The sequence below is a fragment of the Lacerta agilis genome, chromosome 15 (genome assembly GCF_009819535.1).
Source record: "Lacerta agilis isolate rLacAgi1 chromosome 15, rLacAgi1.pri, whole genome shotgun sequence".
In the NCBI taxonomy this organism is placed as follows: Eukaryota; Metazoa; Chordata; class Lepidosauria; order Squamata; family Lacertidae; genus Lacerta; species Lacerta agilis.
The window spans coordinates 31008792-31023105 of record NC_046326.1 but is presented as its reverse complement, the minus strand read 5'-3'; the positions used below and the strand labels follow the sequence as shown (position 1 = coordinate 31023105).

Here is a 14314-nt window from a genome sequence, read left to right as displayed (position 1 = left end):
TGACACGTCAGCTTTCCACGTGGAGGTATACCTTTCTTGCGTGGAAGTTCACGATAACACCCATCTGCTGCCTAGTGGTAGAGCCAAGGAACAGCTTCACATACTTGATGAGTAGGCCTGACTTGACAAGGTGTCCCCGGTGGATGGAGGGGATAGGGGGACAGCACATTTGATGCTACTTAAATGAACTCAGATGCTTAAAATAATCTTTTAGAGGGATTTCTTTGCAGAGCAATGCTGAGACCGACTCAGGAAATGAGGAACAAATGGGGGAAATTGTATGGCAGCCATTTTCTGGGCCGCAGGGTAAAGAGAGGAAATCTTACCATCCATATTCTGATCCCGTCGGCCAGGGAATATACTTGTGCAAACTCTTCACCCAAAGGCGTTTTGCCTCCACTGTTGACTGTGGGGAAAGGAAGAAAAGAAGAGACTTCTAAGCCAACTTGAAGGTGTAACAAAAGAATTGCAGAGGCCACAGTGGACCTCTGCCACCACCTCAAATCAATAAAAGAAACGTGGTTGTCTTAGGGCCAGTTTATACGAATGAGGGAACTGAGGGCCAAAAATCTCCCTGGACTGGGTCAACTTCAGCCTACAAGTGGAAGATCAAATGTTTGATGACTGCATAGCCGCAGAGGGTAGGGGTGGAGGGGGAAACAACCTGCCCAGATCACAGAAACTTTGACAAAGAGAATAGCTCCCTGAAACATTTTTCTATACACAGGGAGAGATTGGTCCCCACCTACCATACAGCATGGAGTGGTTTGCCACTTGTTTCTGCTGCCTGTATAAAATGGCCCCCTAGGCTCACTTATGTATAAAAATACTTCTGTAGAGACAATGTCGTAGAATATCAGGGCGGTGTACAACTAAAACATCATTTAGGGCAATACGAATGATTATTAAATTGACTGGCTAATCAATTTAAACAGCTGCAAAGGCCTGGCAGCATAAAGAGGTCTCTGAGAGATGCCTGAAAGTCAAAAGCAAGGGTGCCTGCCCCACCTCCGCTCCACATCACGGGGCCAGTGACACTAAATGCCCAACATGGAACACACAAAGGGAAACTCAACTCGCCCTGATTTTTTCCACGTGTGTTATTCAAAGTAAGCGGCTGCAGGTTTTGCACATGTACACAAAATTGATGCGAGCAAAGTTGTAAATATTATTTAGAAAGAACGTACAAGCCACACTTTTACAACTGAATCATGTAAATATGAGCAGTCGTCTTCACTGCGAATGTATGTTCACTAAGGTAGGAGTTACCATATTTCTGAAGCTTCCCATACAAATCTGGAGAGAGATAGACCAGAGCAGCAAATGTAGACTGGACAGCTTGATCAATAGTGGAACCAGCAACTATATCAGTCTTTGGGGCCTGTTTTTTACATGCCTGTACGAGTCCTTTGAAAAGCTCAGAATTTGGCCCACAGAACTCCTGGGCAGTGTCTGACTTTGCGAAGTCAAGGAGAAAATTATGACAGTTGTTGGAATGAGAGTTTGTGGCCTGAAAAAAAAGATTAGGAGAGATTTAGTTGGCAACAGTACACCCTGATTTAGTGTTACAAGAATGAGCCTTGTCTGCCCTCTACCTGGGCTCATACGTTTCCTCCCTCCACTCTCTGACATAGTCACAAAGAGACAAGAATTTTCCGCTTCCATTTTATATTAACCGTAGTTTAGTGTGTCATCTGAACCCTAAACTGTGATTAGCGAGGACAAGCCAGCTTTGATTAAATTGTTTGAAGGTGGCTTTGCTTCCACTAACCATAGTTAAGATTAACCACATTTTGTCTGGGATTGACAACAAAACAAGTTGTGGTTAATCAGAAGCTTCCAGATGTAGTTAAATCGTTCAGTTAAGTTGTATTGAAGAGAAACTGCTAAGTGGAAAGAAAGGAAGGCCATATTTGATGTGACCGGAAGGGAGTAAGCAAGCTATGTTACAGCTAAGAAAACATTTGGAGACATCGAGAAACTTGGAAAATGCAACAAATCATGCTATAGAAGCTTCGAAGAGAAATGCAGATTAAGCACTTGTGCAGCAAAGCTGATGGTGTGAAATAAGGCGACAACAAAAGAGTCTAATTGCACATGTCAAATAGTGTTGCTTTAATGATGCTTTATGACCGAATAAATTAACGTAATGAAGGGAAGGGTTTGATTATTTTGCACTTCTATACTTATGCGTACACTGTGTTTAATTACTTGCTAGAGACTTCCATAGGGGGTTCTACCTTGCATCTGCAATCAATAAACGTTATTGAATTCTTCATCTTGTTATTATTGACCCACAGTAAGAGAACCTCCTAACTTCCCTCACACTAAAGTTGTCACAGTTGCACTAGAGGAGAAGCAAGATAAGATGTGAGCCTGGAGAAAAGCTAGGGCTGCTCTCAGTAATGCCAAACTATGGTTTAGCTTTCCGTTTTAATCGAAAGAAACAGATCCCTAAAGGAGCAGGTATGCAATCAGGAAGTGCTTCTGCGTCCAGCTTTGTCACTGGAGGCCCAGTGGCTTGAAGCATCTTTTACTAGCTGTACTCAGTACAACAGCTTTTACCGTTCCTGTGCCAGGAGTGCTTGACCATGGTAGTTCAGACACTGGTAGCTTCAAGACTGGATTCCTGCAAAGTACTCTATTGTGCGGCTTGCCTTATACGACCTGGAAACTACAGCTGATGTAGAATGCTGCAGCACAGTTGTTTATAGGAGCAAGACCCCGTCAGCACACAACTCCTCAGCTCACGAGGTCTGTATTGGTTCCTGATTTCTTACTGGGCCACGTTCAAGGTGTCATTATTGGTATATAAAGCCCTTAACGGCTTGGGACCCTTTTACTCACACCATGTAAGCTTAACCAATCACTTTGATCTGTGGAAGTGGCACTGTTAAAGGTGCCAAATAATACTCATTCCAGAGTGGTGAGAAATCAATCTTTTATTGTGGCAACACCCACATTTCGGAACTCCCTGCCTATGGACACCAGGCAGGTGCCTTCACTGTACCTGCTGAAAACATTTGAGTTTAGGCAAGCGTACCCAGGCATGTAGATTGTTGATATGTTTTAATCTTCTTCTTTTTTTAAAAAAAAACCCAACCCTCTTAATTATAATTATTTCAGTATGTTTGATTTGTCTTTACTGTTAATTTTAATATTCTGTGCATACCGCTTAGAGGTTTTATTATAAGCAAACAGGAAATAAATTGTTAAATAAATAGAATAAGATAAAAAAGGGGGGCAGGCCACTCAGGATGCCCTCCTCTACAGCTCCACTGAAATCTCCTGCAGTTACCACACAGCAGCCCAACAACCCTTGTGCCAGCAATAAACCTGCTTGGTGACCAGAGATCAAATGAAATAAATCCTCATCATGTTTCTGCCCCATCCCATCCTTAGCCCTGGTCACTCTTCCACTGTGATCTCTGGCCATAGCTACCTGTGTTGGGGTAGCACCTGTAGGTGGTCATCTGACTACTGTACAATATCAGCTGAGGAAGCATTGAAGAGAAGCAGAAGGGCTGAAGTGCTCCATGTATCAGTGCGACTAGATTTAGGAGGTCGGCTGAAATACCTCTTTATCTTCCTGCGGCGTTTGGCTACGCTCTCTAGCTTCCGGCTTTTGCTCAGAACGCATCTGATGCCTGAAGACCGGCTTCCACAGAGGAGAGTTAAGAACAGACGCCACTTTTGCAGGAGACAATTCTATTTCATTTCCTGCCTCTGGGGAAGGGAAAAAAAAGAGGCAGTGATACTAGAGAAGTAAAGGCTATACATCTGTTATATTAAGCATCTTAAATTTCTAGTCCCATAACCTTTAAATCAATGGAAAGTGGAAAAGGAAATAAAATACAGAAGCCAGCCAGCCTTGTGGATTTTACAATATGTAGGCACCTTGGATCTCCTCTCTTTCTAGGGCTCAAAATATGAATGTAACGTTCTTGCTTTTGGTTGTTTTACATCACACATTTTTAAAGGTCACCTTCAACTATTGAGGGAAGGGGAGAAACAGGGTATACACTTATTTATTTTACCGTGTAGGTAGCCAGACGAAGGAAAGTAAAATTGGCTAAAGGGATTCAGTCAAGTCATCTAAACCTGGGATTCCAATGTCAGAGTTTCACATGCTACTCAGTGTGGTGGCTAGAGGAAGAACAACTGTGTGAATTGCTCTGAGCTTTTTGAAGTTAAGAATGGTACGTACGCAAACCTAATGAATAAATAAATCACCAGGAAAGCATTGGAGACTGAAGACAACTACATTGCCTCAGTTTACAGTAATACCCCGGGTTACGTAAGCGATCCGTTTTGGGTCGCGTTACGTAACGCGGGCGTGCGTATCACAAACGCACGGAAAACCCCCCCAAAAACCTGGAAGAAGCGCGATTTGAGCATGCACAAAGTGCGCAGAACGCTTCTGCGCATCCAGGGGTCACGCGTGCTCCAGAAACACTTCCGGGTTGCAGGTGTTCGCAACTCGAATGTCCGCAACACGGGGGGTACGTAACCTGGGGTTCTACTGTGTAGCAAAACAAAACCCTCCTTCCCCTTCCTTACAACTCATAACGGATCCTCGCCACAGCTCCACACCCTGAACACATTTCAAGTAATGCTTGAACTCAACGCACCTCGTTGGGATTTCAGCACCATGCTCTGGGAAGCCAGGCGCCCCATGAGCCTGGCCACGAGAAGGTGCAGGTCCAGGCCCCATGAAACTTCCACATCTGGCAAGCCGTATGCAGTGACGGAGAACTTGTAGCCCCACTCGTTATTACTGCTGTCGGAGTGAAAGAGAAACTGCAGCCGAGGGCCAGCCTTAAAGGTCACTTTCTACAGAGCAACAAAACAGGTGAGGTTTTTGCCAAGTGTCACATGACAGGAAGTCACAGCAGGGCTATGAATGATAACCCAACATTCCTCCATCCTGCTCGCAGCTCTTAAACACACACACACACACACACACACAACACACACAGCTCCCCAGCCAAATGAAATGCATTGTCTTTTTATTAGTTGAAAGCCACCCTGGGAAGTTATGACTGAAGGATGCAACACAAAACTTCCTATTTCAAGAATTCTGCAAAAAGCCTGGCAGTGTGTTCGATGCTAAGGAATGGATAAAGCAAATACCATCGGATAGTGAAACTTCAATTCAGAAACCTGTGTAGCCCTGCCTGTCAGGAAAATGACACTGCCTGGCTGGAATGAATGCTTTAACCCCCTTCAAGCGATCTGAAATACGTTCTGGCCATTGTGAGCTCATACAAGTCTTCAGTACAGGGATGGCCACCTTGTGGCTCTCCTGACATTGGAGGACTACGATTCCAATCATTCACTGACAATGCTGGCGGGAGCTGATGGGAGTTGCAGTCCAGCAACATTTAGAGCAGTGGCGGTATCATAGCCGGGGGGGGGGCAGTGGGACTGCCGGGGGGGCGGCTAAGAGGCAAGAAGATGGCAGGGTGGTGGTGCAGGTGCAAATGACTATCAGTCTTTGAAAAGCTGGTTTTTCTGGATCAAGTTCATCCATTTTGATGACATAATTAAACTAAATAGTTTGAATAAATGTGCAATTACATGTTGCTCTTTTGAATTTGATTGTGTTATTATCTTCCTTAGTGTGTCATGCAAACCACTATTCTTTTTATGGGGGGGGGGTGTGAACAAGGGATGAGTTTATGGAACCAAGTGGGGGTTGGCAAAAAAAATAATCTGGCAATTGCTGATCTAGTGGGTCAAACATTGGCCACCCCTACTTTAGGAGTATGTTGTGAAGCAGGATTTAACGCTGAGTCTCCAAAAGGCAATGTTCTTCATCTCTCTTAACAAGGTACAGTGGTGCCCCGCTAGACGAATGCCTCGCTAGACGAAAAACTCGCTAGACAAACAGCATTCGTCTAGCGGAAGCTGCCCCGCAAGACGAAAAAGTCAATGGGGCTGCTTCGCAAGACGATTTTTTTTTTTAGCGCGAAAACCTCCGTGCTCCATTGCCGCTTCGCTAGACGAAAAATTCGCTCTACGAAAAAACTCGTAGAACGAATTATTTTCGTCTAGCGGGGAACCACTGTATGTGGTTCTCCATAAAGAACCTCCCAGTGCAGTTGCAAGAAAAGCCAGGGAAAAACTGAACATGGTGCCACCGCAGTGGGCCTTTGCGTCACACAGAAGTCTTGCTCGCTCTCAGTATTTGGAAGCCACTCACCTTGGGCCACTTGTCTGTGCCAACTTTGGTATCGTAGCGAGTTTTTCCACCTTTGGCGTCAGTAAATTCCAGGTAATCGTACCTATGAAGATGTGTTTGTGCAGCATTAAAAGAACAAAATTTCTCTAACTGGTGAGTTCTGGCAACCTTTGGGGGCCTAACTGGGACAGCTCAGATGCACAGCTAGGCACTGAAGAGATGTGCAGAACAATCGGGGTGCCCCTGCCTAGCTAGACCTTCCAAGGAATGCAAGGGGCTGGGCTAACAGATGTGTGAGTGAGCCTTCAGCAATGGGGCCAAAAGAGAATTGCTAACATGGAAGTCACACCCAAGATGAAAACTGCTGCAAGGTTACCTCCTCTCCGTTTCACATCTTTCGTCAAACTCCACCTCGAAGTAAGTTGCCCCCGGACAAAGGAAGACGGTGACATCGTGGCAGTTGTTTTCGTAGTTATGTGGGGATTCTGCAGCCCATGTTCGCAGCACCACCGGCTGCTCCTGCTGCCAACTCTCCATGCCCACCTGGCACAAATAATAATAATAATAATAATACCATTATAAAAGGGTCTGGTGACTTCTGTTTCAGTGTATCTGAAGGAGTGTGCATGCACACGAAAGCTCATACCAAGAACAAACTTAGTTGGTCTCTAAGGTGCTACTGGAAAGAATTTTTTATTTTATTTTGTTTTGATTATAAAAGGAGCCAAGGGTGGTTCGGCTCCCCAGATGCCAATCCAGGAAAAGGAAGTCCTGAATAACCAGGTGTCCGGTGCACATCTGGAAGCTTAATCCAAAGGTAAACAGACAACACGAAAACTGGTCTCTCTAAAGCATTTTTGACATGGATGTTGGCTAGGATTTCAATAGCCTGGAAAGGAAGAACACTGAAAATAATCTGCATTTGCCTGTGGGGTGTAAGAAACTATGAACTTTGGAAGAGTTTCCAGGGGGAAGGAGGATCCAAAATATTACTATGCCATCTCGTGGGGTTTTATTTCTCAAGCTTCAGACCCAGGGGCTAAATATTCACTACCCACGCCGGCTTGGGAAATATGGATGTCTTGGTTTGTACTGGTGTGTTACCACTTCCCTTTCTCATTGTTCATTGCTTGTTTGCTTTGTATATGGCATGAACTAATACCCTACCTACTGCAGTTTGGGGCTGTTAATAATGCCAATTAAGAAAAGAAAAGAAAAACACTGAACGACTGGATCCCTTGGTAGCACCAGGCAGGCCTACCTAGATAGATATTTCTCGGCATGGTATCTGCATGCACCAGGACTTGAAGGCCTCAGATTCTACAGCAGCGTTTGCATTACTCGAACTTGGGCCCCTTTGTCAACACCCATCTTTCGCACGACTTAACAGAGGAAGAGTCAATTTTCATTTCATTCCTATCCTACTTTACACAGAAAATGCACTCAGCGTGGTTAACAGCAAAGTTAATATTGTGCACTGAAAGCATCAGCACCTTTTCCGACGTTACCTTATTTGGGCCATCTCCTGGGTCTGCAGACAGGTCATTCAGTAGCTTTGTCAAAATGCTGACATCCTGCAGGAGGGTACGATGTGGAATGTCTAAAGTGCAGAAGTCCTGCAGGAAGGTCATCTGGGAAAGGACGAAAGGTGCCCTGTTAGAATTACAGGGGTTTTTTTATATCAAGAAACACCCACCCACAGCTGTCGTAAGCATCCCATAAGTTCACTCACCAGCTGCCGGGCTACCATGGAAAAGACAGAGTTGCTCAGTTTTTCCACTATCGTTCTCCCACTGTGTTGGGACAGGAGCGACTCTAAAATTGTCCTGACACTTAGCAGGAACTGCTGCACATCTAGAGAGGAAAGAGCAAAATATGGCTTACTAAACGATGCGGAGTAGCCTTCCCCAACGCGTTGCTCTCTAAGTGCTCTGAAGTACAATTCCCATCAGCACGTTTGGGACTTTTTATAGAAAAGGTAAGTTAAGAGGCCGCTCCTGGTCAGATACTTACATTTTGTAAGGATTTCTACGGCAAGGCTCTTGGGTGCTGCATCACTGCCCTTAAGTTGCAAGTAGCACCAGGAAAGGAGGCTGCCCTGAACAGACCAGAATAAGGACGAGAGCACAGGACCCGTGTCTTGCTGGGCAACACCCATCATCAACATTTCACACTGCAGAATTCAAAAAGTTTCATGTTGTCAGAAATGCTGGCCTTGAGCGACTTAAACAGGATGGTTAAGCTTTTGCAGACTGGGCAGCCCTTTGGGGGCCATACGTCGGTCATGGGTAAGAGCAACCCACACCATTTTTACCTTTGCACAGTAGGCTGGTTTCCACACACAGAGAGCTCTCTATCCTCGATGCTCTCAATCCTCTATCCAGGCAAACAAGAGGCATTCTCAAGAGTTCAAAGACATATTTCAGCCAGACACAAACACTCAAAGCAGGTGGTGGGCCTTGGGAAGTGTCCCAAAGGCTAGATAGGGAGGCTTGGTGGCCAGGGATGAGGGAGAAGAAGGGTGCATTTTGGTCCCCAGGTCCAAGGTTTCCCACTTCTCTAACACACTGTTTTAATTATCCTGCTTTTCTGTTATTTGTTTAAGTGTCTGCCTGTTGGCTTTTGGATTTCTTTTAAGACTTGGGCTTGCCCCAACTGTTGTAAACTGAGGATGAGGGGTGTAAGGTCCTTGGATGGTTGCTCATGAGAAACCAGGCAAAACTCCAGCCATTCCTTTAGTAGTTTTATTGTGCATACTATATACAGTGGAGAGCTAAAAAGTTCACATCTGTATCAACCGTCTGCAGAATCCGGGAGTGGCCCCTTCCGGTTCTGACCGCAACATAAGAGTTTTGGTATACGAAATCTCTGCCTCCCCTCTTTTTGTTTCACCCCTCTGCATACTTGGGGTGACAGAAATAGCGTGCCTCCCTCTTCGCCTGCTGAGCGAGAGGAGTGCAGGGTCTCTCCAACATCCCCAGAGCCTCAGCCCTCCAGCTCCTGAGCTGCCTGCCCCTCCCCACTGGAGACCTCGCTGCTCCCTCCGCTGGACGAGGAGGTGCTACTAGTCAGGTGGGGCTGGGGCTCCCTGTAGCATCCCGAGAGCCCTTCCACCGCCCTGCGCTGAGCCGGGGACAGTTCCCGGACAAGGGGTGTTCAGCAAACTGCCCTGGCAGCTGTTATGGCTGGGGAAAGGCAGTCTATAAAGAAAAAGAACAGCAGTGATGTATTGCGACAATAGGTAGAAACCAAAAGGAAGACACTGGATATGATTGGGGGGGGGGGAGCGCCAGATAAGAAAAATAATAAATTAACAGGTGAGGAATTATCTTAATGAAACATTAACAGCTGTTTAGGTTGTAAGTGTCAAGGTGCAGCTAATGCAAAGCCACCTATTTATAGACTTCAGAAGTTACCCAGTACTAAATTGTTCCATCTCACTCAGTACTGTCAACAATGACTAGCAAGGGAGATTCCCAACTCTGCCTGGAGATGCTGGGGATTAAACTTGGGACGTTCTGCAGGCAAAGCAGGTGCTCTACCACTCAGCTACGGCCCTTGCCCGTAATTTATCCAGTCCTGAGGACTTTGCTGATAAATAAAAGTTTAGCCGTTCCACATGCAAGAACTACCCCGAAGACCAACTGGAAGCACTACCTCTCTCGATGTCACTGCCAGGAGCGTTTCTGTCACCGCAAGCACTTTATCAACATCGACATCTGCAGAAGGTCCTTTGTCTGGCAACAAGAGGAGTCCACCTGGATCCTGGTCACTGTCAAAGAACAGACATTTTCACAGCATGGCTCTTAAAGGCACCCCAGACACAACCATTCCAGACTGCAGAATCCATCCGCTTCAATATCCCAATCTTCAAACAGAGCAAATGTCATCTCCCCACCCCCCACTCCTTATGGTTGCAGATATCGGGGTCGTACCCAGCTAACTTCTCCTCACTACAGATCCACTGCAATTAGTGCCCCTTAAGTTAACTGCTTCCACTCTCCTTCTTTAAGAAGAGAACTGGAAAATTGCATTATTAGTAAAACTAACTTGTTTCTCCAGAAACTACAGTCATACCTCATGTTGCGTCTGCTTCAGGTTACATCTTTTCAAGTTGCGTCCCGTGGCAACCCAGAAGTACCGGAACGGGTTACTTCCAGGTTTCGCCACTCACGCAGAAGCGCTAAATCACGCTGTGCGCGTGCACAGACGCGGCGCTTCTGGATGCAAACACTTCGAGTTGCGGGTGTGACTCTGGGACAGATTACGTCCGCAACTCGAGGTTCCACTGTACTCGAGGAAACAGATCTTTAAAATGGACACTGCTTATATTGTTTGATTATTCATTTGTTAAAATTTGTATCCCACCTTTTTTTCAAAGAAGCTCAAGGGGGTGTACACGGTTCTTCCACTCATTTAATCCCAACAACAACCCTGTGAGGTGGGCTAGGCTGAGAGGCAGGGAATGTCCTCCAAGGTCACACCCAGAGAGCTTCATGGCCAGGTGGGGGATTTGAACCTGCGTCTCTCAGGTCATATAATCTGACACTCTAACCAGTGGAATTTGAACTTTCAAAATAAAATACAACTATGGGGGGTATTCAGAGCTGATGTACTAAAATAAATAAATTCACTTCAGTTACTTAACTGCTGATTTCAGTGAGTCTCCTCTGAGTATGACACTGGATATCACCCAGTCTCTATTTTCACTATCCTGCAACTATTAAGCTGGTTTTCTTAAAATCAAATAACTCTATTAGTTACCTTGGTTCTCGAACTTAATCCATTCTGAGAGTCTGTTCCGACCGAAACTGTTCAAAAACCAAGGCGCGGCTTCCGATTGGCTGCAGGAGCTTCCTGCACTCAATCGGAAGCTGCGTCAGATGTTCAGCTTCCGAAAAATATTCGCAAACCGGAACAGTGACTTCCAGGTTTGCAGCGTTCGGAGCCAATTTGTTCAACAACTATGCCGTTCGGGAACCAAGGTTCCACTGTAATGGCAAAATTCTCAATTTCTCCCATGCCATTTGGTCTCAATTGTAAGACGTTGTGTTTTTTTTTTGTCTATTACTTTACAATCATCTCTGAAGCGTTGATTGATTCTAAAGACCTCAGTGGGACTTACTCCCAGGTAAGAGCGTATCAGATTACAGCCGAAGTTGCTTACCTGAAATATGCACACAGGGATTTGAAAGTAAGATGGACAGATGCCTTGTGTTCCTGCTCTGTTATGTTTTTCTGGAAAAAAGAAAACGCTTGATTTAAAAAAAAAAAAGCTCACACATTTCCCCCTGATGCAAAATATGTTAAGGGTGGGGTAAGGTTTGTGGCAGCATGACATTTTGATAGCCTGTATCAGAAAGTGATCGGAGAGTTCGACGTAAACTGAGAAGACATGAGTTCAAATGCTAACCAGCCACAAAGCTTTCCAAGGCTGCATTTCTATATCCACAACATTGAAATAAGTGCCACTAAACCCTGCAGGACTTACTTCTTAGCAGATTATGCAGATGACAAGAGTTCTGAATGGCGGTGCTGCACTCTGGGCATAACCTACCTCACAAGATTGTTGTGCGGATATAAAGTAAGGGGGAGGTGATGTACTAAGATCCTTGCAGGGTGGGGAGGATAAAACATGTAGTCAGCTTGCTAGAGGTGGCCCACAGGGGTTTTGCAGAGAGAATGCAAAAGCTAAGGGTCTGTACTAAGATTTCTATGTCCACAACATACCAACATTGCAAAAAGCTGCTCCCGCCGGGTGTGTCTGTGGGGGAAAAAGATGGCTGCTCCGTTCAGCAACGTGTTATTCACTTCCTGCTTCAAGGCCTTCAGTGATGGGGACTCACTGTCGCTGTCTACAACTGCTCGTAAAAAAAAATGCAAAGAGAGATTTATGCTTAACTAAGAGCAACCTGAATCTCATTTCCTTACCTGCATTCCTAAGCTTTTGCCTGAAATTCCAACGCCACCCAGCGCTTTACAGTGGCTGGGCTCTACCACCAGCCTATGCTACCCCGTCCCCCTTTATTAATGGAGAAGATGGGTTTTGAGGCAACGGGGTGGGGTGGGGGTTGAAGTGAGGAGATCACCTTCACACAGATGCTTGTAGAGTTCCTCTGCTGCTTCTGCGCTATCAGATGTTTTGCTCTGAGCAGCTTCCTGAGTCTTTGCAGCTTTGTTATCTGATGTGAGCACCGAAAAGCAGCTCTGGAGAAGCCGCAGCAACATGGCTTGGGCATCAATGCACTCTTCCCTTGAGCTACGGTGGGAGGAAAAGTCACAACCCTGATGTAATAAAAATCCATTCATAACCACGTGTGCATCACTGTCCTGAACGACCAATTGGAGGCAGGCAGAATAATGTGATTTTGATCCCATCCTAAGACTGAGTTTCAATGCAGGAGCAAGATAGGTAGAAGCAAGCTCTACGCTAAACTTCACCAACCAGGCTGGGGTGGACGTTTCTCAGATGTTTTGAACAACTCCCACCAGACCCCAGACAGCAAAGTCACGGCTTGCACTCTCAGTAGCCCTCCAGATGTCTGTGGACAACTTCTCCCAAGAGCCCATCAAGATGTTTAAAGCTGAACAAATGCCTCCGTATTGCATTGCTAAGAGAATCAAATGCCTCCAGAAGGTGCTATCACTAAATCCAATAATGGAAGAAGACTACCAAAAGTCTCCCCATCTGCACTCAATACATAGAATCATAGAACTGCAAAGTTGGAAGGGACCCCAAGGGCCATCTAGTCCAAGCCTCTGCTATGCAGGAGCCACAGCTAAAGAATCCCTAACAGGTGGCCATCCAACCTCTGCTTGATCCTGGTTTGTTTTTAGGAAGTAACTTAATTATTGTTTGATTTTATACCAATGTTATATATTTGATGTTGGCCGCCCTGAGCCCAGTCTCAGCCGGGGAGGTTTATTTATTTATATTTACAGGTGAAACTCGAAAAATTAGAATGTCATGGAAAAGTCCATTTATGTAAGCATTTGTCTTCATTAGCTATTGGAGTTTAATATACGAGATAAAGGCTTGACATGATGAGAACCCCAAATTAACAATCTCAACTTTGGGGTTTTCATCAGCTGGATGCCATAATCATCACAATTATAACAAATAAAGGCTTGACATATCTCACTTTGCATGTCATGAGTCTATTTGTTATAACTGTGATGATTATGGCATCCAGCTGATGAAAACCAAAAAGTTGAGATAGTTAATTTGGGGTTCTCATCAGCTGTACGCCATAATCATCACAATTATAACAAATAATTGCATGTCATGAGTCTATCTCATATATTAGTTTCACCTTTCAAGTTGAATTACTGAAAGAAATGAACCTTTCCACGATATTGTAATTTTTCGAGTATTTATTTAAAAACCTCCAATGACAGAGAGTGCACCACCTTCTGTCGAGCAGCTCTTACTGTCAAGGAAGTTCCTTCCAGCTCCACAATTCTACGATTCTATGAAAGTTCCTCCAAATGTTTAGTTGGAATCCCCTCCCTTGTCATTTGAATGCATTGGTTCGGGTCTTCCCCTCTGGAGCAGGAGAAAACAAGCTTGCTCCATCTTCCATGTGAAAGCCTCTCGGGTATTTAAAGACGGCTCTCACATCATCTATCAAGTCCCCAAATTCTCCAGGCTAAACAACTCCCTCAACTGTTCCACATAAGGCCAAATTTTTAGACCCTTTATCATCTTGGTCTTCCTTCCTCTGCACACACTCCAGCTGTGGTGCCCAGAACTGGCCAGTTTCCATAAGACTCATTATCAGTACACGTGTACAGTAAGTAAATTACAGTACATACCAGGCTTCTATTTAACACCAGCACTGAGTCTGTTGGTAACTTGTTACTCTCTATTACTCTGTTCCTTCGCCATAACTTGGTTGTACAAGCCACACAGGCAGACAATGACTGAAGCTTCTGCCCATCACCAATACACACCACAGCATCAATGACTCAGCATTCAGCCAGCTTCATTTACTTTCAACTAGTTGTAAATGATGGGAGAGGGACTTACTTTTGTTGAAGTTTACTATAGAAATTCCAGAAAAGCTTTAGATCCAGGCCCGCAAAGTCGAGGTATGACCTGTAGCGCAGACCGCTTGCCTTCTTCTGAAC

General features: G+C 45.1%; 1 protein-coding gene across 2 annotated transcripts in view; it reads right to left on the bottom strand.

The window, feature by feature from the left end:
* ZZEF1 (zinc finger ZZ-type and EF-hand domain containing 1) overlaps positions 1-14314 on the bottom strand; it is a 76976-nt gene that overhangs the window by 40747 nt on the left and 21915 nt on the right. For both annotated transcript variants that reach the window (XM_033171749.1, XM_033171750.1), the window contains exons 14-27: positions 14214-14314; positions 12274-12443; positions 11915-12045; positions 11352-11422; positions 9842-9956; positions 8198-8357; positions 7917-8038; positions 7693-7815; positions 6561-6727; positions 6206-6287; positions 4632-4833; positions 3578-3726; positions 1270-1510; positions 327-406 (exon numbers count right to left, since the gene is read on the bottom strand). In XM_033171749.1, coding sequence (XP_033027640.1) covers positions 327-406; positions 1270-1510; positions 3578-3726; positions 4632-4833; positions 6206-6287; positions 6561-6727; positions 7693-7815; positions 7917-8038; positions 8198-8357; positions 9842-9956; positions 11352-11422; positions 11915-12045; positions 12274-12443; positions 14214-14314 — 1914 coding nt within the window. The remainder of the gene's footprint in view (positions 1-326; positions 407-1269; positions 1511-3577; positions 3727-4631; positions 4834-6205; positions 6288-6560; positions 6728-7692; positions 7816-7916; positions 8039-8197; positions 8358-9841; positions 9957-11351; positions 11423-11914; positions 12046-12273; positions 12444-14213) is intronic.